General features: G+C 42.6%; 1 protein-coding gene across 1 annotated transcript; it reads left to right on the top strand.

Moving 5' to 3' along the window:
- The first annotated feature begins 657 nt into the window (after positions 1 to 657).
- Positions 658 to 26,182, top strand: LOC106566041 (sodium-coupled monocarboxylate transporter 1). The gene is made up of 15 exons (XM_014133849.3): positions 658 to 1,875; positions 3,058 to 3,123; positions 3,379 to 3,430; positions 4,497 to 4,564; positions 7,914 to 8,068; positions 8,169 to 8,309; positions 8,417 to 8,546; positions 8,757 to 8,845; positions 13,150 to 13,262; positions 13,490 to 13,557; positions 13,651 to 13,737; positions 13,956 to 14,149; positions 17,670 to 17,779; positions 18,170 to 18,255; positions 25,294 to 26,182. Exons 1-15 carry the CDS (start codon positions 1,519 to 1,521, stop codon positions 25,417 to 25,419), a joined length of 1,842 nt encoding a protein of 613 aa, XP_013989324.1. The 5' UTR covers positions 658 to 1,518; the 3' UTR covers positions 25,420 to 26,182.

The raw sequence follows: 26,182 nt of genomic DNA, 5'->3' as shown, positions 1-26,182 counted from the left end.
GTTTTCTTTTTACATAATCTTAAATAAACTTAACCCAACTGTAAAATCTACGTGCTTGATTGGCATGTAGTAAGCTCTCGATGCTGCCTTCCAGAACATGTAATAATCTACTGCAACGATGGGAACAGATATCCAGCCATCCAACAGTTTTACACCAATCCTGGATGGTCCCTTATCTCCAAGTGTTTTCATTTGAAGTTAATGATTGTAGAGAGGATTATCTCTGTCTCTCATATTCGTGTAAGGTTGTAACTGAGAGGACTTTTTTTTTGATGGTGCCCTATCCAACATTTCACACTAAAACAAATGTTACTGAAATGAATGCAATCTCTGGATAGGAGCATTACAGTTTGAGTCCTTGAGTGATTCAGTATCCATATGTTCCTAAAAACTGGACATTGTCTTCTCTTTCTACAAGTGCTTATATCTAGATGTACTAGAATTGTTTTTCCAACGTACTGACTCGTGCAATGGGATGGAATGGCTTATTTATGGCTGACCTATGACTATGTTTTATGGCTGATCTATGACTGCATTATTTTTCTCAAATTGACTTTGCTTCTCTGAAAAGTCTAATCAGTCAAATGTTGAGCAATCTGGTCTTGGAGTCCATAAGTACTGGAGGATTTCTTGTTGCAGAACCCTTTTCATGCTTTGAAAGTCACAACAGGTCAGGCTGACCATACATGGTGTTATACCACTAGAACTATACCAACCATTCTATTAATTGGTAGATCGGAAGGCGGGCCAAACACACTTCACCAAGTCAGATATAAGGATCATTCTGTTTTAGAATCTTGGTAGGCAGTGCAGTGAATTCTGTATATTTTGTCCTTGGGTGATGATTAACTAAAGGTGTGTTTATGGTTAGCCGACACCAAGAGTGTGTTCTTCCATGCTTTTGTTAGGATAAGGGGACTACACAAGGAAGTCTTGCTAAACAGGAGGATGCATTTCTAGTAATTCTCAACTTTATTCAACCTCAACAAGTACGGAAGACTTAACAAATAGGAATATTGGACATTTGTTCTTGGAATTCTAGGACGTTTGTATAAGGATGTTTCTTTCAATTGTGGATGTCTATTGTAAGTGTCAAAGAACTGCAATAATCCCAACATTTTATCTGGATTAATACATTTCTGAGGTGCTTATCTAGTTGACTGAGAATTTATTTGCTATTGTTTTCTTTTCTTGGAATACTGAAAAAAGGTTGGCCTCAATTTGAACAAAATTGATTTATTTTGACATTCTTGATCAAATCAAACATTCCTTTTCTACTTAGTGAAAGTTAAATATCAATGCTACACCTGTTCTGTAATTCACATACCATTTATCTGATTAAATTGTAAATAGGAAAAATAGTGTGCATTGGAAAGAAATGAAATTAAACATTAGCAACATTGCCTAACATTCAACCTGTAAGATCTAAGTGGCGACCAGTGGGTGAAAGTGGTTAGATAGTGAAGATTAGATAAGTGTTGGTCTCTGCCGGAGGGATTTCTTCTGTAGTCATTAACCATGACGACAGGTACAGGGGGCCCAGTGGCCTCGTTCTCTGTGTGGGACTATGTGGTGTTTGTGGGCACAGTCCTGGGGGCGGCCGGCATCGGCCTGTTCCAAGCCATCCGGGGCCGCAAGAACACTAGCAGCGATGAGTTCCTGCTGGGGGGCCGTCAGATGACAGCGGTGCCCGTCGCCATGTCCCTCACTGCCAGCTTCATGTCTGGCATCACCGTGATCGGCACTCCAGCAGAGGCCTATCGGTTTGGGGCGGCCTTCTGGATATTTGGCATCTCCTATGCCATCATGTCCATCATCACCGCTGAAATCTTCGTCCCTCTCTTCTACCGCCTGGGCATTACCAGCACTTACGAGGTACTGTAAGATATACCAGGCTGGGTCAGACCCACCTGGGTCAAATACATATACAGTATGTCAAATACATTAAAACATTTGAGGTGCAAATAGCTTGATGATTCCTTTGGGTCCATTGTATCAGTCAAACAGCAAGCAAGGTGGATTGAGATAAAGGTATAGAGGAATGAATTAAGATGAATCAGCTAGGGGGGTGAAGATGAGAGGGTTTGCTCTAAAATGTCCAGCAGGTGTATTTTTTGTTATTTGTATTTTTTTTACCCCTTTTTCTCCCCAATTGGTAGTTACGGTCTTGTCCCATCGCTGCAACTCCCATACGGACTCGGGAGAGGCGAAGGTCGAGAGCCGTGCGTCCTCCGAAACACCCCGCCAAGCCGCACTGTTTCTTGACACAATGCATGCTTAACCCGGAAGCCAGCCGCACCAATGTGTCGGAGGAAACACCGTACACCTGGCGACTGTGTCAGCGTCCATGCGTCCGGCCCGCCACAGGAGTCGCTAGAGCGTGATGGGACAAGGACATCCCGGCCAGCCAAACCCTCCCTTAACCCGGACGACGCTGGGCCAATTGTGTGTCGTCTCATGTGTCTCCCGGTCACGGCCGGCTGCGACACAGCCCGGTATCGAACCAGGATCTGTAGTAATGCAGTGCCTTAGACCGCTGCGCCACTCAAGAGGCCCCCAGCAGTTGTAATTTAACTAATAATTAATCAGTGATCCATGAAAACAATCTAATCCAGGAGGGGTGCCAAGATGTTACATCTGTTACATTCAGCATCTGAGGACTTTACCTCCTAAAAATATGTGACTAGTTGCCATAAAAGTAATTACAGGTATTTAATTAGTTTTGTGCACCAAGCAACCATTTAGCAGGTTGGGATGTATTGTTATGAGTCATGTACTGGAGGCAGCTCTGCAGGGTATTCACTGGCTGGCATTGACACAAAGACATAAAATCTGATTTAAATCTAACAATTACCTCAACCACTCTGCTAACCTTATGCCTAATGCTAACCTTAAATTAAGATTAAAAAAAGCGAATAGACCTGCAGATAGACAGACTACTGAAAAGTCTATGAATCTTTCTTCATCATCACTTCCTGACTAGGAAAAAAGATTTACAAGTGTAAAAAGCCAATGAAATCAGGCCAGGTTTGACTGAAATGTTTATTTTCTCTCTAGTATCTGGAGATGCGTTTCAACAAGTTGATTCGGGTGATCGGGACCACCATGTACATCATACAAACGGTAAATATTCAGTTAACATCATGAAAATGGGGCAAAAGGGTAGATCTTAAGGAAGCTAATGTTTTCCAAAGGATATGGTGGAAACAACAATCTCAATAATGCAATAACTACAAAAAATTGCAAAATCTGTCCTTGTCCTTTTTTCCACTGCCTGATTTCAGGAAGCCATCTGGGCATCTAAGGTAAACATTCCTCTTTATGAATGTGCATCAAGCATATGTTTACATCACCAACTAATTTTTGATTTGGTTTCAGGCCCTGTACACTGGTATGGTCATCTACGCCCCAGCTCTTGCTCTCAATCAAAGTAAGTCATATGCAAAGTATCTCTGTAATGTCCCTTAAATGAATCAAAATAATATTATTATCTGAGTGATGACAGAAGGTCAATCTCTGGACCAAACTGATGATAAATCTTTAGCTAATTAAATTGGTCTGTGATCTGCCAGTAAAGGTATTGTCTAATTGCTTATCAATTGATGCAGCACGAAAGAGGATATGCAGATGTCGTTACGCTAAGTGATAATATCACAGAGAATTCATATGTATCTATACTGAACAAAAATATAAACGGAACATGCAACAATTTCAAAGATTTTACTGAGTTACAGTTCATAAGGAAAACAGTCAATTGAAATAAATTCATTAGGCCTTAATCTATGGATTTGACATGACTGAGAATACTGATATGCATCTGTTGGTCACAGATACCTTAAAAAGAATGGGCCTCCCATCGATAAAATGCAATTGTGTTCACTGTCCGTAGCTTATGACTGCCCATACCATAACCCCATCACCACCATGGGGCACACTGTTCACGATGTTGACAATAGTGAACCGCTCGCCCATACAACGCAACACACGTGGTCTGTGGTTGTGAGGCCGGTTAGATGTAGAGCCAAATTCTCTAAAATGATGTTGAAGGCGGCTTATGGTAGAGAAATTAACATTAAATTATCTGGCAACAGCTCTGGTGGACATTCCTGCAGCCACCATACCAATTGCACACTCCCTCATCTGTGGCATTGTGTTGTGTGACAAAACTGCACTTAGAGTGGCCTTTTATTGTCCCCAGCACAAGGTACACCTATGTAATGATCACGCTGTTTAATCAGCTTCTTGATATGCTACACCTGTCAGGTGGATGTATTATCTTGGCAAAGAAGAAATGCTCACTAACAGGGATGTAAACAAATTTGTGGAGAGCTTTTCGTGCATATTGAACATTTTTGGGAGCTTTTATTTCAGCTCATGAAAGATGTGACCAACACTTGACATGTTGCGTTTATCTATTTGTTTCAGCTCATGGAAACAGTTGTAGAGTATTATTTGGAAAAGCTGTGTAAATGGGTCTATACTTGTGTGTGTTTCAGTCACAGGGCTGAACCTCTGGGGAGTGCTGGTGGCCACTGGGGTGGTGTGCATCATCTACTGCACTCTGGTCAGTGGCTCATCTGATCTCACTCACCAATCAGCAATCAACTCCTTCACGCTATGACAATACACATTTTAAAATTGAATATTTATTAGGATCCCAATTAGCTGACACCATAACGTCAGCTAATCTTTCTCGGGTCCAACACAGAGCTTAAAATATATTACAAACAATCACATTTACAATAAGAAATTACCAACATTTAACAAGTAGACATTAAATCAAATCAAATTGTATTGTCACATGCGCCGAATACAACCTTATGCTTACTTAGAAGCCCTGAAATGCTTACTTACAAGCCCTTAGCCAATAAGGCAGTTCAAGAAATAGAGTTAAGAAAATATTTACTAAATAAACTAATGTAAAAAAATTTAATAAAATCCAAAAGTAACAAAATAAAATAACATAATAATAACGAGGCTATATACAGGGGGTACCGAGTCAATGCGCGGGGGTACAGGTTAGTCGAGGTAATTTGTAAAGTGACTATGCCTAGATAATAAACAGCGAATAGCAGCAGTGTAAAAACAAAGGGAGGGGTCAATGTAAATAGTCCAGGTGGCTATTTGATTAATTGTTCAGCAGTCTTATGGCTTGGGGGTAGAAGCTGTTATTAAGGAGCCTTTGGTCCTAGACGTGGCGCTCTGGTACCGCTTGCCATGCAGTAGCAGAGAAAACAGTCTATGACTTGGGTGACTGGAGTCTTGACAATGTTTTGGGCCTTCCTCTGACACCGCCTAGTATATAGGTCCCGGACGTCAGGAAACTTGGCCATACTAGGCAGTGATGCAACCGGTCAGGATGCTCTCGATGGTGCAGCTGTAGAACTTTTTGAGGATATGGGGAACCATGCCAAATCGTTTCAGTCTGCTGAGGGGGAAAAGGTGTCGCCGTGCCTGTCTTTGGACCATGAAAGTTTGTTGTTGATGTGGACACCAAGGAACTTGAAACTCTCGACCCATTCCACTACAGCCCCGTTGATGTTAATCCGGGCCTGTTCGGCCCTCCTTTTCCTAAAGTCCACGACCAGCTCCTTTGTCTTGCTCACATTGAGGGAGAGGTTGTTTTCCTGGCACCACAATGCCAGGTCTTTGACCTCCTCCCAATAGGCTGTCTCATCATTGTCGTTGATCAGGCCTACCACTGTTGTGTCGTCAACAAACTTAATGATGGTGTTGGAGTCGCGCTTGGCCACACAGTTGTAGGTGATCAGGGAGTACAGGGGGGGACTATCCATGCACCCCCGAGGGGCCCCAGTGTTGAGGATCAGTGTGGCAGATGTGCTGTTGTCTACCCTTACCACCTGGGGGTGGCCCGTTAGGAAGCCCAGGATCCAGTTGCAGAGGGAGGTGTTTAGTAACAGGGTCCTTAGCTTAGTGATGAGCTTTGAGGGTACGATGGTGTTGAACGCTGAGCTGTAGTCAAGGAACAGTATTCTCACATAGGTGGTCATTTTGTCCAGGTGGGGAAGGGCAGTGTGGAGTGCGATTGAGATTGCGTCATCTGTGGATCTGTTTGGAGTGGGTCTAGGGTGTTGATGTGAGCCATGACCAGCCTTTCAAAGCACTTCATGGCTACCAACGTGAGTGCTACGGGGCGGTAATCATTTAGGCAGGTTACCTTTGCTATCTTGGGAACAGGGAGTATGATGGTCTGTTTGAAACATGTAGATGTTACAGACTCGGTCAGGGAGAGGTTGAAAGTGTCAGTGAATACACTTGCCAGTTGGTCCGTGCATGCTTTGAGTACACGTCCTGGTAATCCGTCTGGCCCCATGGCTTTGTGAATGTTGACCTGTTTAAAGATCTTTCTCACATTGGCTACGGAGAGCGTTATCACACAGTCGTCCGGAACAGCTGGTGCTCTCTTACATGCTTCAGTGTTGCATGCCTCGAAGCGAGCATACAGCATTTATCTCGTCTGGTAGGCTCGTATCACTGGGCAGCTCACATCTGGGTTTCCCTTTGTAGTCCGTAATAGTTTGCAAGCCTTGCCACATCCGACGAGCATCAGAGCCGGTGTAGTAGGATTCAATCTTAGTCCTGTATTGACACTTTGCCTGTTTCATGTTTCATGTGAGGGCATAGCAGGATTTCTTATAAGCGTCCGGATTAGTGGCAAGTGGCAGCTCTAGCTTGAAAGTGGCAGCTCTAGCCTTTAGCTCTGTGCGAATGTTGTCTGTAATCCATGGCTTCTGGTTGGGATATGTACGTACGGTCACTGTGGGGTCGACGTTGTCGATGCACTTATTGATGAAGCTGAGGTGGTATACTCCTCAATGTCATTGGATGAATCCTGGAACATATTCCAGTCTATGCTATCACATGTGACATGCTGGTAGAAATGAGGTAAAACGGATTTTAGTTTGCATGCATTAAAGTCCCCGGCCACTAGGAGCGCCACTTCTGGATGAGCATTTTCTTGTTTGCTTATGGCCTTATACGGCTCGTGGTCTTAGTGCCAGCATCGGTTTGTGGTAGTAAATAGATGGCTACGAATAATATAGATGAGAACTCTCTTGGTAGATCGTGTGGTTTACAGCTTATCATGAGGTACTCTACCTCAGTCGAGCAATACCTCGAGAATTCTTTAATATTAGAAATTGCACAACAGCAGTTATTGACAAATAGACACACACCCCCGCCCCTCGTCTTACCAGACATATGCTCTGTCCTGCTGATGCAGGGTGTAATGATTCATAGGTGCGCGTAATAATGAATGCCAGCTGTGCGTAATGATGAATCCCAGGACCGGTGGTTAGTACTCTGGTGACGTCATAAGCCGGAGGGGAGGAGCAGGAGCAGATGTGACAAAGGGAGAAGCCAGCCAGCTCTATATTATCCGTTTCATCGTTTAACCATGTCTCTGTGAAACAAAAGATATTACAGTGTTTATTGTCCCGTTGGTAAGACAGTCTTAATCGTAGATCGTACAGTTTGTTTTCCAATGATTACACATTGGCCAATAATAGGGTAGTGGTGGTAGTGGTGGTTTACCTACTCGTCGGCTAATTCTTACAAGGCACCCCGCCCTCCTCCCCCCATTTTCTCTGTATTTTCTTCACGCGGATGACAGGGACTTGGGCCTTGTCTCGAAAAAGCAGTATATCCTTCTCTTCGGACTCATTACAGAAAGAAATCTTTGCCCAGGGCCAGGAGTTTTTCCTGACCCCATGACATGTTCATGCAGGGAAAATTCTCAGCCCCAGTTATGGGAAAAGGGTCCAGTTTTTTCCTGGTCAGGTCACAGGGTCAGGGAACACACTTTAACCTACACATGAACAAACCTCTTTGGTGCACATGAGGTTGCAGCATACCTTCCTTCCCCTGACTCCATGTTGCATTGTGGTTCTCAGGGAGGTCTGAAGGCGGTCATATGGACAGACGTGTTCCAGATGGTGATCATGTTAGCAGGCTTCGTGGCCGTCATCGCCAGGGGGGCTGTCATCCAGGGAGGTCTGGGGAAGATCTGGGATGACTGCTACCAAGGAGGCAGGCTCAACCTTTTTGAGTAAGTAAAATGTCCACACGTCATGCAGGGATTAATTACCACCACAGTATGACTCCTCATAGTTAGCTGAGCATTTTCACTTTAATACCTTCTAATGCAGTTTTGATCCAGACCCTTTGAAGCGTCACACGTTCTGGACAATCGTGGTTGGTGGCAGTGTGATGTGGGCGTCCATCTACTCCATCAACCAGTCCCAGGTGCAGCGTTACATCTCCTGCAAAACCCTAACTCAAGCCAAACTGTGAGTGGCACTCCTACCTTCCACAGTCATAACATACAGGAAAAGCTGTGATTGAAGAATAGCAATATGAGTGTTTGTTCCATGTCGGCTTTCTTTAAAATCCTCAGGTCACTGTATGTGAATATGATTGGTCTCTGGGTGACTGTGAGCTTAGCAGTGTTCTCCGGCCTCACCATGTACTCCATTTACAAGAACTGTGATCCACTCACTAATGGTGATGTAGGGGCACTTGATCAGGTCAGTAAATGTAAGACAGCTATGGCTCTTACACAGGCATGGACAGTGCTGCACGATGGCAGTGTTATTGAATGTTAGTGGGTGGGTGCTTATATTTGTCCTATTTCACACATGTACAAGTGTGTATTAATATGTATGTGTGAATTGGACAGGACTGTGTGTGGGATTAATAGTGTGTGTTGTGTGTGTGTGTGTGTGTGTGTAAACAAGCTGCTTCCATACCTGGTAATGGACATCCTGGCAGCCTATCCTGGAGTCCCTGGGTTGTTTGTTGCGGCAGCATACAGTGGTACACTGAGGTGAGTATTCTCCAGCGGAACTCAAATAGAGAAGGTCCGCTGACACAAATCTTCCAGGTGGAAAAGATCGGGATAGATATAGTCACTTATCAGCATAGTAACAAACCCCTACCTCGCAACCCCTCCCCGTTCTGGATCCGGAACCAGACCGCGGTCCGCTTATTGCGTATGGCTGGTATACACTAACAAATGCATGCAATCTTCCACTACTTTTACAACTAACCTACAGTCGTGTCTTTGGGCATCATTAACTTGAAGACATGTTTATCAAATAACTCTCTGTAATTATTATTACGCGATTAACTGATTAATCGTGTAACTGTAATTAACTAGGAGGTCATGGCACCAAGGAAAATATTCAGATTACACAGTTATAATTTTCCTAATATAACTGTCAGATATTATAACATTATATTTTATATTATAAGATCTGATCTATTATCTTCTTGTTTTAATGATGTGTTATTACCTCGCGTCCAGTCTCATTCCAAACGTCGTGAATTGTTGTTATCTGCACGAACCCAGTCTTCACTAAGTCATCAATACATCAATTGTCTTAAAATCATTTATTTACTAAACTAAGTAATTCACAGAAAGCATACAAAACAGTAGGTATCGTTACAAAGCAATGGTAGAGGAATGTGCCCTAGTGGGCTAAGCTGGCATGGCGGCTTGTTAACCTCTCTAGGGTAGGTGGCACCAAATCGTCCCACCTACGTAACAGCCAGTGTAATCCCGTGGCGCGTTATTCAAAAACCTAAAAAATGCAAAAACTTCAATTTTTCAAACATATGACTATTTTACACCATTTTAAAGACAAGACTCTCATTAATCTAACCACACTGTCCGATTTCAAAAAGGCTTTACAACAAAAGCAAAACATTAGATTATGTCAGCAGAGTACCCAGCCAGAAATAATCAGACACCCATTTTTCAAGCTAGCATATAATGTCACATAAACCCAAACCACAGCTAAATGCAGCACTAACCTTTGATGATCTTCATCAGATGACAACCCTAGGACATTATGTTATACAATACATGCATGTTTTGTTCAATCAAGTTCATATTTATATCAAAAAACAGCTTTTTACATTAGCATGTGACTAGCATGTGACTAGCATTCCGACCGAACACTGCCGGTGAATTTACTAAATTACTCACGATAAACGTTCACAAAAAGCATAACAATTATTTTAAGAATTATAGATACAGAACTCCTCTATGCACTCGATATGTCCGATTTTAAAATAGCTTTTCGGTGAAAGCACATTTTGCAATATTCTCAGTAGATAGCCCGGCATCACAGGGCTAGCTATTTAGACACCCAGCAAATTTAGCACTCACCAAAGTCAGATTTATTATAAGAAAAATGTTATTACCTTTGCTGTCTTCGTCAGAATGCACTCCCAGGACTTCTACTTCAATAACAAATGTTGGTTTGGTTCAAAATAATCCATAGTTATATCCAAACAGCGGCGTTTTGTTTGCGCGTTCAAGACACTATCCGAAAGGGTAAATAAGGGTGACGAGCATGGAGCAATTCGTGACAAAAAAAATCTAAATATTCCATTACCGTACTTCGAAGCATGTCAACTGCTGTTTAAAATCAATTTTTATGCAATTTTTCTCATAAAAAAGCGATAATATTCCGACCGGGAATCTGCGTTTAGGTAAACAGACGAAAGAAAATAAAGCATTCGGTCGACTCGGGCACGCGCCTAAGCCCATAGTACTCTGATCGGCCACTTGCCAAAAGCGATAATGTGTTTCAGCCAGAGGCTGCCTCGATATCGTTCAGCTTTTTCCCGGGCTCTGAGAGCCTATGGGAGCCGTAGGAAGTGTCACGTTAGAGCAAAGATCCTCAGTCTTCAATAAAAAGAGCCAAGATGAAACACAACTTGTCAGACAGGCCACTTCCTGCATGGAATCTTCTCAGGTTTTGGCCTGCCATTTGAGTTCTGTTATACTCACAGACACCATTCAAACAGTTTTAGAAACTTTAGGGTGTTTTCTATCCAAAGCCAATAATTATATGCATATTCTAGTTACTGGGCAGGAGTAGTAACCAGATTAAATCGGGTACGTTTTTTATCCGGCCGTGTCAATACTGCCCCCTAGCCCTAACAGGTTAAAACCTCTTACATCTAGATGTTCCGCTAGCGGAACACCGCTCCAATATCCAATGATAGGGCGTGGCGCGAATTACAAATTCCTCCAAAATCCCAAAACTTCAATTTTTCAAACATATGACTATTTTACACCATTTTAAAGACAAGACTCTCCTTTATCTAACCACAATAGCTTTTCGGTGAAAGCACATTTTGCAATATTCTGAGTAGATAGCCCGGCCATCATGGCTAGCTATTTTGATACCCACCAAGTTTGGCACTCACCAAACTCAGATTTACTATAAGAAAAATTGGATTACCTTTGCTGTTCTTCGTCAGAATGCACTCCCAGGACTTCTACTTCAACAACAAATGTTGGTTTGGTTCCAAATAATCCATAGTTATATCCAAATAGCTGCGTTTGTTCTTGCATTCAAGACACTATCCGAAGGGTGACACGCCGGCGCATATCGTAACAAAAAAATTCTAAATATTCCATTACCGTACTTCGAAGCATGTCAAACGCTGTTTAAAATACATTTTTATGCGATTTTTCTCGTAAAATAGCGATAATATTCCGACCGGGCGACGTTGTTTTCGTTCAAAGACTGAAAATATAAAATGGACTCTTCACGTGCACGCGCGCACCCGTTTCATTGTTCTCAGATCGACCACTATCCAAATGCGCTACTGTTTTTCAGCCAGGGACTGCAGAGTCATCATTCAACGTTCTGGCGCCTTCTGAGAGCCTATGGGAGTCTTATAAAATGTCACGTTACAGCAGAGATCCTCTGTTTTCGATAAAGAGGGTATAGAAGGCCAAGAAATGGTCAGAGAGGGCACTTCCTGTTTAGAATCTTCTCAGGTTTTGGCCTGCCATATGAGTTCTGTTATACTCACAGACACCATTCAAACAGTTTTAGAAACTTTAGGGTGTTTTCTATCCATATCAAACAATTATATGCATATTCTAGTTTCTGGGCAGGAGTAATAACCAGATTAAATCGGGTACGTTTTTTATCCGGCCGTGAAAATACTGCCCCCTATCCTAAACAGGTTAAACAAAGGGTGATAAAGGGCAGCTGAGGAGGCACAACAGAGTTGATAAATATTAACAATTTATATGCTAATCCTTTGCACATGAACGCTCACTCATTCGGAAACAATTGCAATCAATATATATATTTACGCTCAGTGCGTCATTGTGATCTTTGTTGGAGAGTTTCGTCCTCTCTCTCTCTCTCTCTCTCTCTCTCTCTCTCTCTCGGTTAGAATGGTTCTTTCAAAGCGACATTCATTAATGTCGTTGTAGAATGGATGTTTCGTCGGTCTTCGCGTTCAATGATACCGAATTTCTAGCTGCAGACTAGTAATTAATATCAAAGACTTGTAATTATTCTGTCGGGATCAATAGTCTAAAAGTTTAACCACGTGGTATGGTTAAAGTTCAGTAGAGGAATGCATGGTCAAACCTTGGCTCTCTCTTCTCGAGGTAAGCTGGTCTGAAGAAAGAAATTCTGGGTGGGGGTTCATATACTGAACGTAGAAAAGGCTGTCACATGACGCCTTGTCCTGTCTGTGTCCCTGGCAGCGTGCCGGTGACTTAGTTAAGCTTTGAACAGAAATACAATTCTCTCACATTAACATCAGTACATAGCATCTCAACATATTCCAAATAGGTTTATCCTTATTCATTAATTGTATACAGCCATTTAGATGTAAGTCTCGTAGCTGAGGCTATTATATAAACATTATTATGGTAATATGGCAATCTTGTCTCTCATGAGTTCCATAAAATTGTACCAAGCGGACCAGTTCGTAGCTGGATTCTTCACCGATCTTTTATACCTTCTTCAGAACATAAATGTCGTTCGGTTCTCCCGTCCTGTGAGTTGGAAGAATTCCTTTGTCTCTCCATGAAACCACCCTGTCTCAAAATTGTGGCCTGTGAGGCAGGACATTCCCTTTGGAATTTACGACCGCCTTCTGACCACAGCAGCCTGGGTGTAGGAGACAGAGGGAGATGGTGCAGAAGTAGGGGGATGGTAGAGGGGGAGGGGGTCAACTGTGCTCGCTATACTCAAAGAGGGCAACGTCATGACACTACCAATGAATGTGTTTAACCATGAGTTCCCTGCAGACAAAGGACAATTCCTCCTCTTTCTCTTTGCCTCATCATTGCGTCTGTTTCAGTACTGTGTCCTCCAGCATCAATGCACTGGTGGCTGTCACTGTGGAGGACTTCATCAGGCCAGTGTACAAAAACCTGACAGATAAACAGGTGACCTGGATGAACATGGGCCTCAGTGAGTTTCACACAAAACACTGTGTATAAGACACAATTATATCTGGGTTCATTCAAATAGTAATGTCTCACAAATAAAGGTCAGTTTGACATTTGCTGAGGTATGTACATTATATGTCAATACTTTGCATGGAAAAATTATTTGCATGGAAAAATACTTTGCATTGAAATATATTTATAATCATGAAATGTGTATGGAATATTTAATTACCTTTGCACCTATTCCAGGTGTTTTCTTCGGATTTTTGTGCATTGGGATGGCTGCAATAGCTTCACTGATGGGGAGCATTCTGCAGGTAGGAAAACTATAATCAGAAGTGACTCCGTAACGCCACCTGCTGTCTGGTAGTTGTCACCTCTACTTTGTCTCTAACGTTGTCTCTTTTCAGGCAGCCCTGTCCATATTTGGAATGATCAGTGGCCCTCTACTTGGGCTTTACCTCTTAGGCATGTTCTGGTGCACAGCAAACTCAACAGTAGGTATCCCACATCTTATTCATATCACTTTCATTATTCATACTTAAAGAATGATTTACTAATTTACTCAAAGATATATTACTAACCAGTAACCCTATAAATGTTCTGACATACAAAGATTTTGGTTGTTGAATACAAAACAACGTTAGACAATAGGACATAGAAATGTAATGTATCTTTATGGGTGACACTGAGACGGCTTCCTTGTGCATTGCAGGGGGGACTCACAGGGCTGATTGTGGGCCTTGTTATTACCCTGTGGGTGGGGATTGGAGCTCAGATATACCCACCCTTAGCTGATAAAACCAACCCCCTGCCAATCAGTGTGGCAGGCTGTAACCGCACACAGGACCTGAACTACACCACCCTTGCCCCATGGACTAGTGCAGTAACACTGACTCCTCTGCCTGAGTGAGTTACTCGAGGTCACTTTATAATCACTGTCTTCAAAGCCACCCTATTCCACATATAGTGCACAATTTTATTCCAGAGTCTTATGGTGCTTATAGCTAACTATGGGTTAGCAGCCTTGTTGAACCAGCCTGATCTTGCGAGCTCACATTCTGTTTCACTGAATGAAAACGTCAATGCAGCGCTCAGTCTGGTTTCACAAGATGGCGCCGACAGATAGGGCAGTTCTGCTTCTAGCTACTAAGCAACTTTGTAGTATTTATTTTTTTTGTGTTATTTCTTACATTATTATCCAAGGAAATGTTTTGTATTATTACATACACCTGAAAGAACTTTTGAATATCAGAGTGGCGGTAACTCACCAGCATTACGACCGGGAATACGACTTTCCCAAATTGGATTCTTTGTTCGTACCCCCCAGGGCAAATTAATTGATTCCAGAGGCTGATCCAAAACACAGCCGACGAGAAGAGGTATTCGGAGTGGACTTCTAGGCCAACTCAGGAGGGCCGCACACCATCCACCGCATCCGTGTATATTACTCTCTAATGTTCAGTCTCTGGACAATAAATTAGACGAGCTCAGGGTTCTCAGCTAGCTGTGTTCTCAGTATATCGCATCAACAGGATTAAAGAACTCTCCGGGAAGAAGAAAGGCAAGGGTGTATGTTTCATGAGTAACCACTAATGGTGTGATTGTGATAACATACAGCAACTCAAGTCCTTTTGTTCACCCAACCTACATTTACATTTTAGTCATTTAGCAGACGCTCTTATCCAGAGCGACTTACAGTAGTGAATGCATACATTTCATACAACTCATACATTTTTTTTTTTTTTTTTTTTTTTTTTCTTTGCTGGCCCCCCGTGGGAATCGAACCCACAACCCTGGTGTTGCAAACACCATGCTCTACCAACTGAGCTACAGGGAAGGCTGGAATACCTCACAATCAAATGCCGACCGTATTACCTCCCAAGAGAATTCTCTTCGGTTATAGTCACAGCCGTGTATATTCCCCCTCAAGCTGACACCACGACGGCCCTCAAAGAACTTCACTGGACTTTACGCAAACCGGAAACCACATAACCTGAGGCCGCATTTATTGTAGCTTGGGATTTTAACAAAGCAAATTTGAGGAAAACACTACCGAAGTTCTATCAACACATTGACTGTAGTACTCGTGCTGCTAAAACACTCGACCACTGCTACTCCAGCTTCCGGGATGCCTACAAGGCCCTCCCCTGCCCTCCCTTCTGCAAATCTGATAATGACTCCATTTTCTCCTCCCTTCCTATTAGCAGAAACTCAAATAGGAAGTAACGGTGCTAAGGATTATTCAATGCTGGTCTGACATATCGGAATCCACGTTTGAAGATTGCTTTGATCATCCGGACTGGGATATGTTCCGGGTAGCCTCAGAGAATAACATTGACGAATATACTGATATGGTGACTGAGTTTATCAGGAAGTGTATAGGAGATGTTGTACCCACTGTGACTATTACAACCTACATTGACCAGAAACCGTGCATAGATGGCAGCAAAACTGAAAGCGCGAACCACCGCATTTAACCATGGCAAGGTGATTGGGAATATGGCAGAATACAAACTGTGTAGTTATTCCCTTTGTAAGGCAATTAAACAGTCAAAACATCAGTATAGAGTCAAAGTGGAGTCGCAATTCAATGGCTCAGACACGAGACGGATGTGGCAGGGTCTACAGACAACCACAGACTACAAAGGGAAAACCAGCCACATCACGGACACCGATGTCTTGCTTCCGAACAAGCTAAACACCTTCTTCGCCCGCTTTGAGGATAACACAGTGCCACCGACGTGGACCGCTATCAAGGACTGTGGGCTCTCCTTCTCTGTGGCCGAAGTGAGTAAGAGATTTATGCGTGTTAGCCCTCACAAGGCTGCCGGCCTAGACCAGCTGGCTTGAGTGTTTGAGGACATATTCAATCTCTCCCTATCCCAGTCTGCTGTCCCCACTTGCTTCAAGATGTCCACCATTGTTCCTGTTCCCAAAAAAGCAAAGGTAACTGAACTAAATGACTATCTCCCCGTAGCACTCACTTTTCTCATCATGAAGTTCTTTGAGGGGCAAGTTAAGGATCATATCACCTCTACCTTACCTGACACCGTAGACCCACTTCAATTTACTTATCACCCCAATAGATCCACAGATGATGCAATCGCCATCGCACTGCACACTGCCCTATTCCATCTGGACAAGAGAAATACCTATGAAAGAATGCTGTTCATTGACTATATCTCAGCATTCAACACCATAATACCCTCCAAGCTCATCATTAAGCTTGGGGCCCTGGGTCTGAACCCCACACTCTGCAACTGGGTCCTGGACTTCCTGATGGGCCGCCCCCAGGTGGTGAAGGTAGGAAACAACACCTCTTCACTGATGCTCAACACAGGGGCCCCACACGGGTGCATGCTCAGCCTCCTCCTGTATTCCCTGTTCACCCATGACTGCGTGGCCACGCACCCCTCCAACTCAATCATCAAGTTTGCAGACGACACAACAGTAGTAGGCCTGATCACCAGGAAAATAACCTCTCACTCAATGTCGACAAAACAAAGGAGCTGATCGTGGACTTCAGGAAAAAGCAGAGGGAGCCACGCCCCTATCCAAATCAACGGGAAGCAGTGGAGCAGGTGAAAAGCTTCAAGTCCCTCGGCGTACACCACTGACGAACTGAAATGGTCCACCCACACAGACAGTGTGGTGAAGAAGGCGCAACAGTGCCTCTTCATCCTCAGGAGGCTGAAGACATTTGGCTTGACACCTAAAATACTCACAAACTTTTATAGATTCACAATTGAGAGCATCCTGTTCGGCTGTATCACCGCCTGGTATGGCAACTTCCCAACGCATCACCGTGGGCAAACTACCTGTCCTCCAGTACACCTACAGCACCCGATGTCACAGGAAGGCCAAAAAGATAATCAAGGACAACAACCACCCAAGCCACTGCCTGTTAACCCCGCTCTCATCCAGAAGGCGAGGTCAGTACAGGTGCATCAAAGCTGGGACCGGGAGACTGAAAAACAGCTTCTAACTCAAAGCCATCAGACTGTTAAATAGCCATCACTAGGTGTCTTCCACCCGGTTACGTAACCCTGCACCTTAGACGCTGCTGTCCAATATACATAGACTTGAAATCACTGGCCACTTTAATAATGGAACACTAGTCACTCTAATAATGTTTACATATTTTTGCTTTACTCATCTCATCTCATCTCATACTGTATTCTATTCTGCTGTATTTTAGTCTATGCCATTCTGACATTGCTCGTCCTAATATCGTCCTGCCATTCTTATACTTTTAGGTTGTGTGTATTGTTAGATATTACTGCACTGTTGGAGCTAGAAACACAAACATTTTGCTACACCCACAATAACATCTGCTAAGCGTGTATGTGACAAATAAGATTTGATTTGATTTGACAAGGCTACTGTGTTAGTGGAGGCTCAGGTATGACTCTTCATCTTGTTACAGTGACCGTCCGGCTCTGGCAGACTCATGGTACTCCCTGTCCTACTTGTACTTCTGTCTTCTGGGCACTTTGGTGACTGTGATCGTGGGCTTGGTGGTAAGCGCTATCACAGGTGAGGCTACCTCCAACCCTAACAGCATAGTGCATGATATAAATTATTTTTGACTGCATGACCTGACCAGGACAAACTTTACATTTGACATTTACGCCATTTAGCAAACACTCTTATCCAGAGCCACTTACAGGAGCTATAAGGGTTAAGTGCCTTGCTCAAGGGCACAGGCAGATTTTTCACCTAGTCAGCTCGGGATTCAAACCAGCAACCTTTTGGTTACTGGCCCAAAGCTCTTAACCACTAAGCTCTTAACTCTGGGGCTAGTTGTTCCTGGTCAGGTCTGTTAAAGGAAAAATTCCTGGCACTAGGCATAATGACTTTGGCTGGTTCAAATTGATATTTTATGCAGTTAGTTAAGCGTGGCGTCTCCCTGTGTTGTCTGTCCAGGTGGCTGCAAGCAGGAGAAGCTAAGCTCAGATCTCTTTGTAAGGAGAAGTGATCTATTCTGCGCTGGCTGTGGCAAAGACTCAGAGGTAAAGCTTCTCCACCCACCTCACCTCACCCCACCCTCTCTCTCTCTCTCTCTCTCTCAATTCAATTCAATTCAATTGACTTTATTGACATGGTAAGTTCATTATTACTTACATTGTCAAAGTATACATATAGAAAAAAATATATATTATATAAAATATATATATTTATATATAAATAAATGGTGGGACCAACAGCAATAATAATAGAAGTAGTGGACATGGGATTACCATTAACAACAACTACAACAACAATATTAATCAGAACAACAATACATTAAAGCGATGGTAGTAGACCAGTGTCAACATGACTGAGAAGACGCATGACATGGTATGAAAGACAAAACAAAACAAGATGGGAAATATTATCGACATTATCGACAGTCCCTCAGGTTGTGGCAGGAGGACACATATTTGGCTGCCAAAAGTGCACATTTTGGCTTTTCACCCAATAAATATTAGATTTTTTCTTCATCTTTTATAGTTTCCAATTCTTTGTATTGAATTTTAATTTTGGGAAAGAAATATTGTCTTAGGTAAGAGTATTTGTCACAGTGTAATAGGAAATGCAGCTCTGTCTTTACCTCTCCCCTGGAGCAGAGTGAGCACAGCCTGTCCTCTCTGGGCAGCCAGGTTTGTCTGTGACGTCCAGTCTCTATAGCCAGACTGTGCTCACTGAGTCTGTACCTAGTCAGTGTTTTCCTCAGTTTTCTATCAGTCACAGTGGTCAGATAGTCTGCCACCAAGTACTGTCTGTTTAGAGCCAAATAGCATTGTTTACTTAGATTTTTTTGTGGTGTCTTTCCAATAGGTGATATATTTTTATCTTTGTTTTGTGATGATTTGGTTGGGCCAGATTTTCCGAGTGCTGTCCTGAGGCTCTATGGGGTTGGTTTGGGTTTGTGAACTGAGCCTCAGAACCAGCTGGCTGAGGGGACTCTTCTCTGGTTTAATCTCTTGACATTGTAGAGCTGTGTGATGGAATGTTTTGGGGTCACTTGTTTTTAGTTGGTTGTAAAATTTTATGCCTATTTTTTCTATTCGAATGAGGAGGGGGTATTGGCCCAATTCTGCTCTACATGCGTTATTTTGAGTTTTTATTTGCACTTGCAATACAGTCTTGCAAAACTCTGCATGCAGTATTTCAATTGGATGTTGGTCCCATTTGGTGAATTCATTATTAGAGAGTGGACCCCATATTTCACTGCCATATAAAGCAATTGGTTCTATAACCGATTGGAAAATTTTGAGCCAGATTCTAATTGGAATTTCGATTTTAATGTTCCTTTTAATGGCATAGAAGGCTCTTGCTTTGTCTCTCAGCTCATTCACAGCCATGTGAAAGCTACCTGTGTTGCTGATATTTAGTCCTAGATATGTGTCATTTTTGGTGTGTTCTAATAGAACTGTGTCCAAATAGAATTTATATTTGTCATCCTGATTTCAGGACATTTTTTGGAATATCATTATATTTGTTTTTTTTAGGTTAACGGTCAGAGCCCAGGTCTGACAGAACCTGTGAAGACGATCTAGGTGCTGCTGTAATCCCTCTTTAGTGGGAGACAGCAGCACCAGGTCATCTGCGTACAGCAGACACTTGATTTCAGTGTTGTGTAGGCTGATACCAGGTGCTTCCGATTCTTCTAATGTTTATGCCAATTCATTAATGTAGATGTTAAATAGTGTTGGACTTATTGGGCAGCCCTGTTTCACTCCCCGTCCCTGAGAGAAGAAGTATGTTTGCTTGTTGCCAATTTTAACCGCATTTTAACCGTACATTGATTTAATAACATCATATGTTTTCCCTCCAATACCACTTTCTATTAGTTTATAAAAAAGACCTTCGTGGCAAATTGTATCAGATGCTTTCTTGAAATCTACAAAACACGAGTAGATTTTGCCTTTGTTTTGGTTTACTTGTTTGTCAATTAGAGTGTGGAGGGTGTAAATGTGGTCTGTTGTACGATAATTTTTTTTGAAATCCAATCTGGCTTCTGCTCAGTACGTTGTGTTCGTCAAGGAAATGGTGTAGTCTGCTATTTATAATACTGCAGAGAATTTTCCCCAAGTTGCTGTTAACGCAAATTCCTCTGTAATTATTTGGGTCAAATTTGTCTCCATTTTTATAGATTGGTGTGATCAATCCCTGGTTCCAAATATTGGGGAAAATACCTGCAGTGAGGATAATGCTGAAGAGTTTGAGTATAGCCAATTTGAATTTGTGGTCTGTATATTTGATCATTTCATTTAAAATACCATCAGCACCACAGGCCTTTTTGGGTTGGAGAATGCGTCATTTTTCCAATAATTCTTCTTCTGTAATTGGGGTATCCACAGGATTCTGATAGTCATTGACTGCTGATTCATGGATTTGTAATTTTTCCTGTATATCTTTTTGTTCTGGGCTCTTTGTTATATTGCTGTAGAGATTTGCAAAGTGATTTCTCCACATATCCCCATTTTGCATAGCCAATTCCTCCTGATGAGGTTTGTTTAATTTATTCCAATTATTATTCTATGGATTCCTCAATTAGATCCAGCTGTTTTCTAATGTGCTTTTCCTTTTTTGTTCTTAGGGTGTGTTTGTATTGCTTCAGTGTTTCCCCATATTGAAGGTGTATATTTTTGTTGTCTGGTTCTCTGTGTTTTTGATTAGATATATTTCTCAATTACTTTCTTAGATTTTTGCAATCATTATCAAACCATTTTTCATTTTCTGTTACTTCTGGTTTGCTCTTATGCTTCTTTAGATAAGCTAAGGAGGCTAATTTGTCTAATATAAAGTTTATGTTTCAAATGGCCAAATTTACACCTTCGTTGCTGATGGAGAATGTTAACCTGTTATGGCTAGGGGGCAGTATTTTCACGGCCGGATAAAAAGCGTACCCGATTTAATCTGATTATTACTCCTGCCCAGAAACTAGAATATGCATATAATTATTAGCTTTGGATAGAAAACACTCCAAAGTTTCTAAAACTGCTTGAATGGTGTCTGTGAGTATAACAGAACTAATTTGGCAGGCCAAAACCTGAGAAGATTCCATGCAGGAAGTGCCCTGTCTGACAATTTCTTGCCCTTCTCGATTATCTCTATCCAATACAGGGGATCTCTGCTGTTACGTGACACTTCCTACGGCTCCCATGGGCTCTCAGAAGGCGGCAAAAAGCTGAATCGTGGCTTTGCAGGCTCTGGCTGAAAAGAAGTAGCGCGTTTGGATAGTGGCTGGTCACAGTACTGTGAGACTCAGGCTCGTGCCCGAGTCGACCCCATGCTTTATTTTCTTTCGTCTTTTTACCTAAACACAGATTCCTGGTCGGAATATTATCGCTTTTTTTATGAGAAAAATGGCATAAAAATTGATTTTAAACAGCGGTTGACATGCTTCGAAGTACGGTAATGGAATATTTAGAAATCTTTTGTCACGAAATGCGCCATGCTCGTGACCCTTATTTACACTTCGGATAGTGTCTTGAACGCACGAACAAAACGCCGCTATTTGGATATAACAATGGATTATTTTGAACCAAACCAACATTTGTTATTGAAGTAGCAGTCCTGGGAGTGCATTCTGACGAAGAACACCAAAGGTAATCAAACTTTTCTAATAGTAAATCGGAGTTTGGTCAGGGCTAAACTTGGTGGGTGCCTAAATAGCTAGCCGTGATGGCTGGGCTATCTACTCAGAATATTGCAAAATGTGCTTTCACCGAAAAACTATTTTAAAATCGGACACCTCGATTGCACAAAGGAGTTCTGTATCTATAATTCTTAAAATAATTGTTATGTTTTTTGTGAACGTTTATCGTGAGTAATTTAGTAAATTCACAGGAAGTGTTCGGTGGGTATGCTAGTTCTGAACGTCACATGCTAATTTGGATATAACTATGGATTATTTTGAACCAAACCAACATTTGTTATTGAAGTAGAAGTCCTGGGAGTGCATTCTGACGAAGACAGCAAAGGTAATAACATTTTTCTTATAATAAATCTGACTTTGGTGAGTGCTAAATTTGCTGGGTGTCTAAATAGCTAGCCCTGTGATGCCGGGCTATCTACTGAGAATATTGCAAAATGTGCTTTCACCGAAAAGCTATTTTAAAATCGGACATATCGAGTGCATAGAGGAGTTCTGTATCTATAATTCTTAAAATAATTGTTATGCTTTTTGTGAACGTTTATCGTGAGTAATTTAGTAAATTCACCGGCAGTGTTCGGTCGGAATGCTAGTCACATGCTAGTCACATGCTAATGTAAAAAGCTGTTTTTTGATATAAATATGAACTTGATTGAACAAAACATGCATGTATTGTATAACATAATGTCCTAGGTGTGTCATCTGATGAAGATCATCAAAGGTTAGTGCTGCATTTAGCTGTGGTTTTGGTTTTTGTGACATTATATGCTAGCTTGAAAAATGGGTGTCTGATTATTTCTGGCTGGGTACTCTGCTGACATAATCTAATGTTTTGCTTTCGCTGTAAAGCCTTTTTGAAATCGGACAGTGTGGTTAGATAAAGGAGAGTCTTGTCTTTAAAATGCTGTAAAATAGTCATATGTTTGAAAAATTGAAGTTTTTGTATTTTTGAGGAATTTGTAATTCGCGCCACGCCTATCATTGGATATTGGAGCAGGTGTTCCGCTAGCGGAACGTCTAGATGTAAGAGGTTTTAAGGCTAAAAAGTGGTTGGTGGGTGTTGGAGCTGGGGTGTGGCTGGTCTGTGCCGGTGCCGCTGTCAGTGGAAGGCTGTTCTGTGGGCTGGGGAGGAGGGGTGCAGCAGGCAGGGCTGGGGAAGCCTGGCTGGTTGAGCTGGGCTCCTCTGCTGTGTGAAGGCAGGTCATAGAGTGGTGATCTAGCTGCTCCTGCAGCCTGTCCTCTGTTCTCTTTCTCTCCTGCAGCCTGTCCTCTGTTCTCTTTCTCTCCTGCAGCCTGTCCTCTGTTCTCTTTCTCTCCTGCAGCCTGTCCTCTGTTCTCTTTCTCTCCTGCAGCCTGTCCTCTGTTCTCTTCCTCTCCTGCAGCCTGTCCTCTGTTCTCTTTCTCTCCTGCAGCCTGTCCTCTGTTCTCTTTTTCTCCTGCAGCCTGTCCTCTGTTCTCTTTCTCTCCTGCAGCCTGTCCTCTGTTCTCTTTTTCTCCTGCAGCCTGTCCTCTGTTCTCTTTTTCTCCTGCAGCCTGTCCTCTGTTCTCTTTCTCTCCTGCAGCCTGTCCTCTGTTCTCTTTCTCTCCTGCAGTCTGTCCTCTGTTCTCTTTCTCTCCTGCAGCCTGTCCTCTGTTCTCTTTTTCTCCTGCAGCTCCTCTCTTAGTGAGGTCAGATCGCTATTACTGCTCTGCCTGTCTTTTTGGTGCTCTCTCACCTCCTTTGTTAGATCAGCCAGCTCTCTCTTGAGTCCGTCTCTCTCTTGCTGAACCTCTTTCAGCTGTGTTGCAAGGCTGCTGTCCTGCTCTGTCCGCACCTTGGTTAGGAGCTCCTCTAAGGTGAGGATGTCTGGTTGCTGTTTGCTCACGCTCTCCCTGAGCAGGACCACCTCCCCCTCCAGTTTGGTGAACTCATCCCTCATGGCAGCCATGGTGGTGAGGAGGGCCTGAGCCTGCTCTGCACTGAGGGGGTTGCTCTCCTCCTGGGGCGTGTCCTCCACTATGGTGGGAAGAGAGGTGCTGGATGTGCCTTTTTGGATGGGGATAGTAGGGATGAGGGTGGTGCTGGTGGAGTTTGTCTTGTGGAAGGGCATGTCACTGATGTTGTCCTTCTCTCTCTCCGCTCTCTCCTTAATGGTCTGAAAGTCTGTTTCAAACAGCCTAATCTTACCTTGCACCATGACAGTCCCAGTCTTGTAGAGGTTGATTGTTATCATGGTGCTGTCAGGGTCGTCTGTCTCTTTGATTTTCAGCTTCCACCCATTACAGATTCCCTCTTTCTTTATGGATGGGCAGTGACAGCACACTGTTGAGCGCCATGCATTTGGCTGGTCAGTGAGGAAGATGAGATTACTCACATGGGACAAGATTTTACCTACCAATTGGGGAGGAAAAGGGGTAAAAAAGAAAAATTGGAAACAGGGATGAAGGGACTACCTGAATGTAACGCAAATTTTGTTAATTAGTCTTCCCTGTGGCTCAGTTGGTTGAGCATGGTGTTTGCAACGCCAGCATGGTGTGTGCAACGCCAGGGTTGTGGGTTTGATTTCCACGGGGGGCCAGTACAAAAAATAATAATAATAATGTATGAAATGTATGGATTCACTACTGTAAGTCGCTCTGGATAAGAGTGTCTGCTAAATGACTAAAATGTAAAAATGTCACATCACCGTTTTTGTAGAGGTCTGCAAAAAGGGGTTCTGGCCTCCCCTTTCGTAGTGTCTGTTTAAAAGTTTTCCTCATTGTGTCATTTTTGGCCTCTGGAGGGTAGGGAATGGATTCAGCGCTGAAGGGGAGTGGGGACATGATGCCTGTGGGCTCTGCTACTACAGCTGCTGCTCTGTTCTGCTGCCCCGTTGCCATAGCAACCGGTGTGTTTGTCTGCTGCTGTTGCTAGCTAGCGCTAATTTAGTTCAAAAACCAGCAAAAAGAGTGACAAATCTTAACACCAAAAAACAGAAGATATGTTTAAAGTTAGTCCGTGCTCCTTTTTGGTTTACTCACTCAGTTTGGTTGTTTGATGTAGTTGTATTAACACCCCTTGCTAGGTTTGTTCTAGCTCGTTTCTTCTGGCTAGCTTGCTAGCCTGCTGGCTAGGTCTTTGTTGTGTAGCTAGCTAGCTAGAGTCAAAACTTCTTAACTTGAGACGCAAAGTTACTTTTTTTCTATTCTGAATGAATAGACTTGTTGTTCATCACTTCTTGTCTGGAATTATTTTTCGATTAGAGTGTTTATCTCATTCTAAAAACAAAAAAATATGAATATATCAGGAGCTCATGTTGAGCATGACTCTCTCTCTCTCTCTCTCTCTCTCTCTTTCTCTCTCTCATACCGTAGGCCTACAGCTGTATTAAATGTTATGTGTCTGTGTTAACTGGCTCCCTGTGTGGTCTTTGTGTGTCTTCTGCAGGCATCAGAACCAGAGATAAATGAAAAGGCTGGGTCAAAGCTGAAGAAGGGATCAAACAACGCTGGATTCCAAGACCCTCAGTTTAACATTGTGGAGAAGGATGTGGAGAAGGTCACTAAAATGTGATGCTGCCACCATGCTAAATGCACTCTGTCAACTGGAGTGCTCCAAGAGAATGATTTTTCCTCTCACCTTTCCATTCTAGTTTTATCGTAACGAAATTCATTACTAAGAGAAGGAACCCCAAGTGTGTAATAATGCAGGTTGATCCAGTTGATCAACTAGTTAGCTCATGTATGTTAGGCTAACCAGCTATCTAAATCTTATAGTTATCATAGCAAGATTACTTGCCGAAGTGCCTCGACACCCAGGGGGGCTCCATTGATTTTGTGGAGTCATTAAAGTATCATATGAACACACATAAGACATGGCAAAATGTGTAGAATTGCAGGAAATGAGCTTTAAAACTGTTAAATGTTCTCTAAACCAACAAGAGGGGTGTGAACAGTTTAGGATCCCATGTGTTGTGAGGTGGTTTGTTACTATCCCAATAAATTACAATATCCATCCAGCCACCTAGGAAATGTTTGTGGCCAGACCTTCCCAAATAGTAGTTGAGCATCCCTGACCTAGGCCATGGAAGGGTACTGCAATGTAAAGCAATATTTTAATGTATACAGCACTTGTTGTAAGGTAGGACTTTTCAACCATGTGTTAAGATAAAACAATATATAATAATGTGAATCTAACTTAATTGTCAGTACAAATAAGCATATGCAGTTCATATGTAATCATATTTATTTTGTGTTTACAGCACTTTAGGCTGATATGAGACATTTTACAGTATGTAATATTAATTTTGTGGATATAAAGATTGTGCTGAAATGCA

The sequence above is a fragment of the Salmo salar genome, chromosome 12 (genome assembly GCF_965601325.2).
Source record: "Salmo salar chromosome 12, fSalSal1, whole genome shotgun sequence".
NCBI classification, from domain to species: Eukaryota; Metazoa; Chordata; class Actinopteri; order Salmoniformes; family Salmonidae; genus Salmo; species Salmo salar.
The sequence above is the reverse complement of the archived record's forward strand: the minus strand, read 5'-3'. Positions and strand labels throughout refer to the sequence as shown.

Excerpts from the sequence above, each read along its gene's own strand:
- LOC106566041 (XM_014133849.3), top strand. The coding sequence starts at position 1,519 with ATGACGACAGGTACAGGGGGCCCAGTGGCCTCGTTCTCTGTGTGGGAC. Across the intron at positions 4,565-7,913 it reads GCATCATCTACTGCACTCTG|GGAGGTCTGAAGGCGGTCAT; the intron begins GTCAGTGGCTCA and ends TGTGGTTCTCAG. Across the intron at positions 8,846-13,149 it reads GCATACAGTGGTACACTGAG|TACTGTGTCCTCCAGCATCA; the intron begins GTGAGTATTCTC and ends CGTCTGTTTCAG.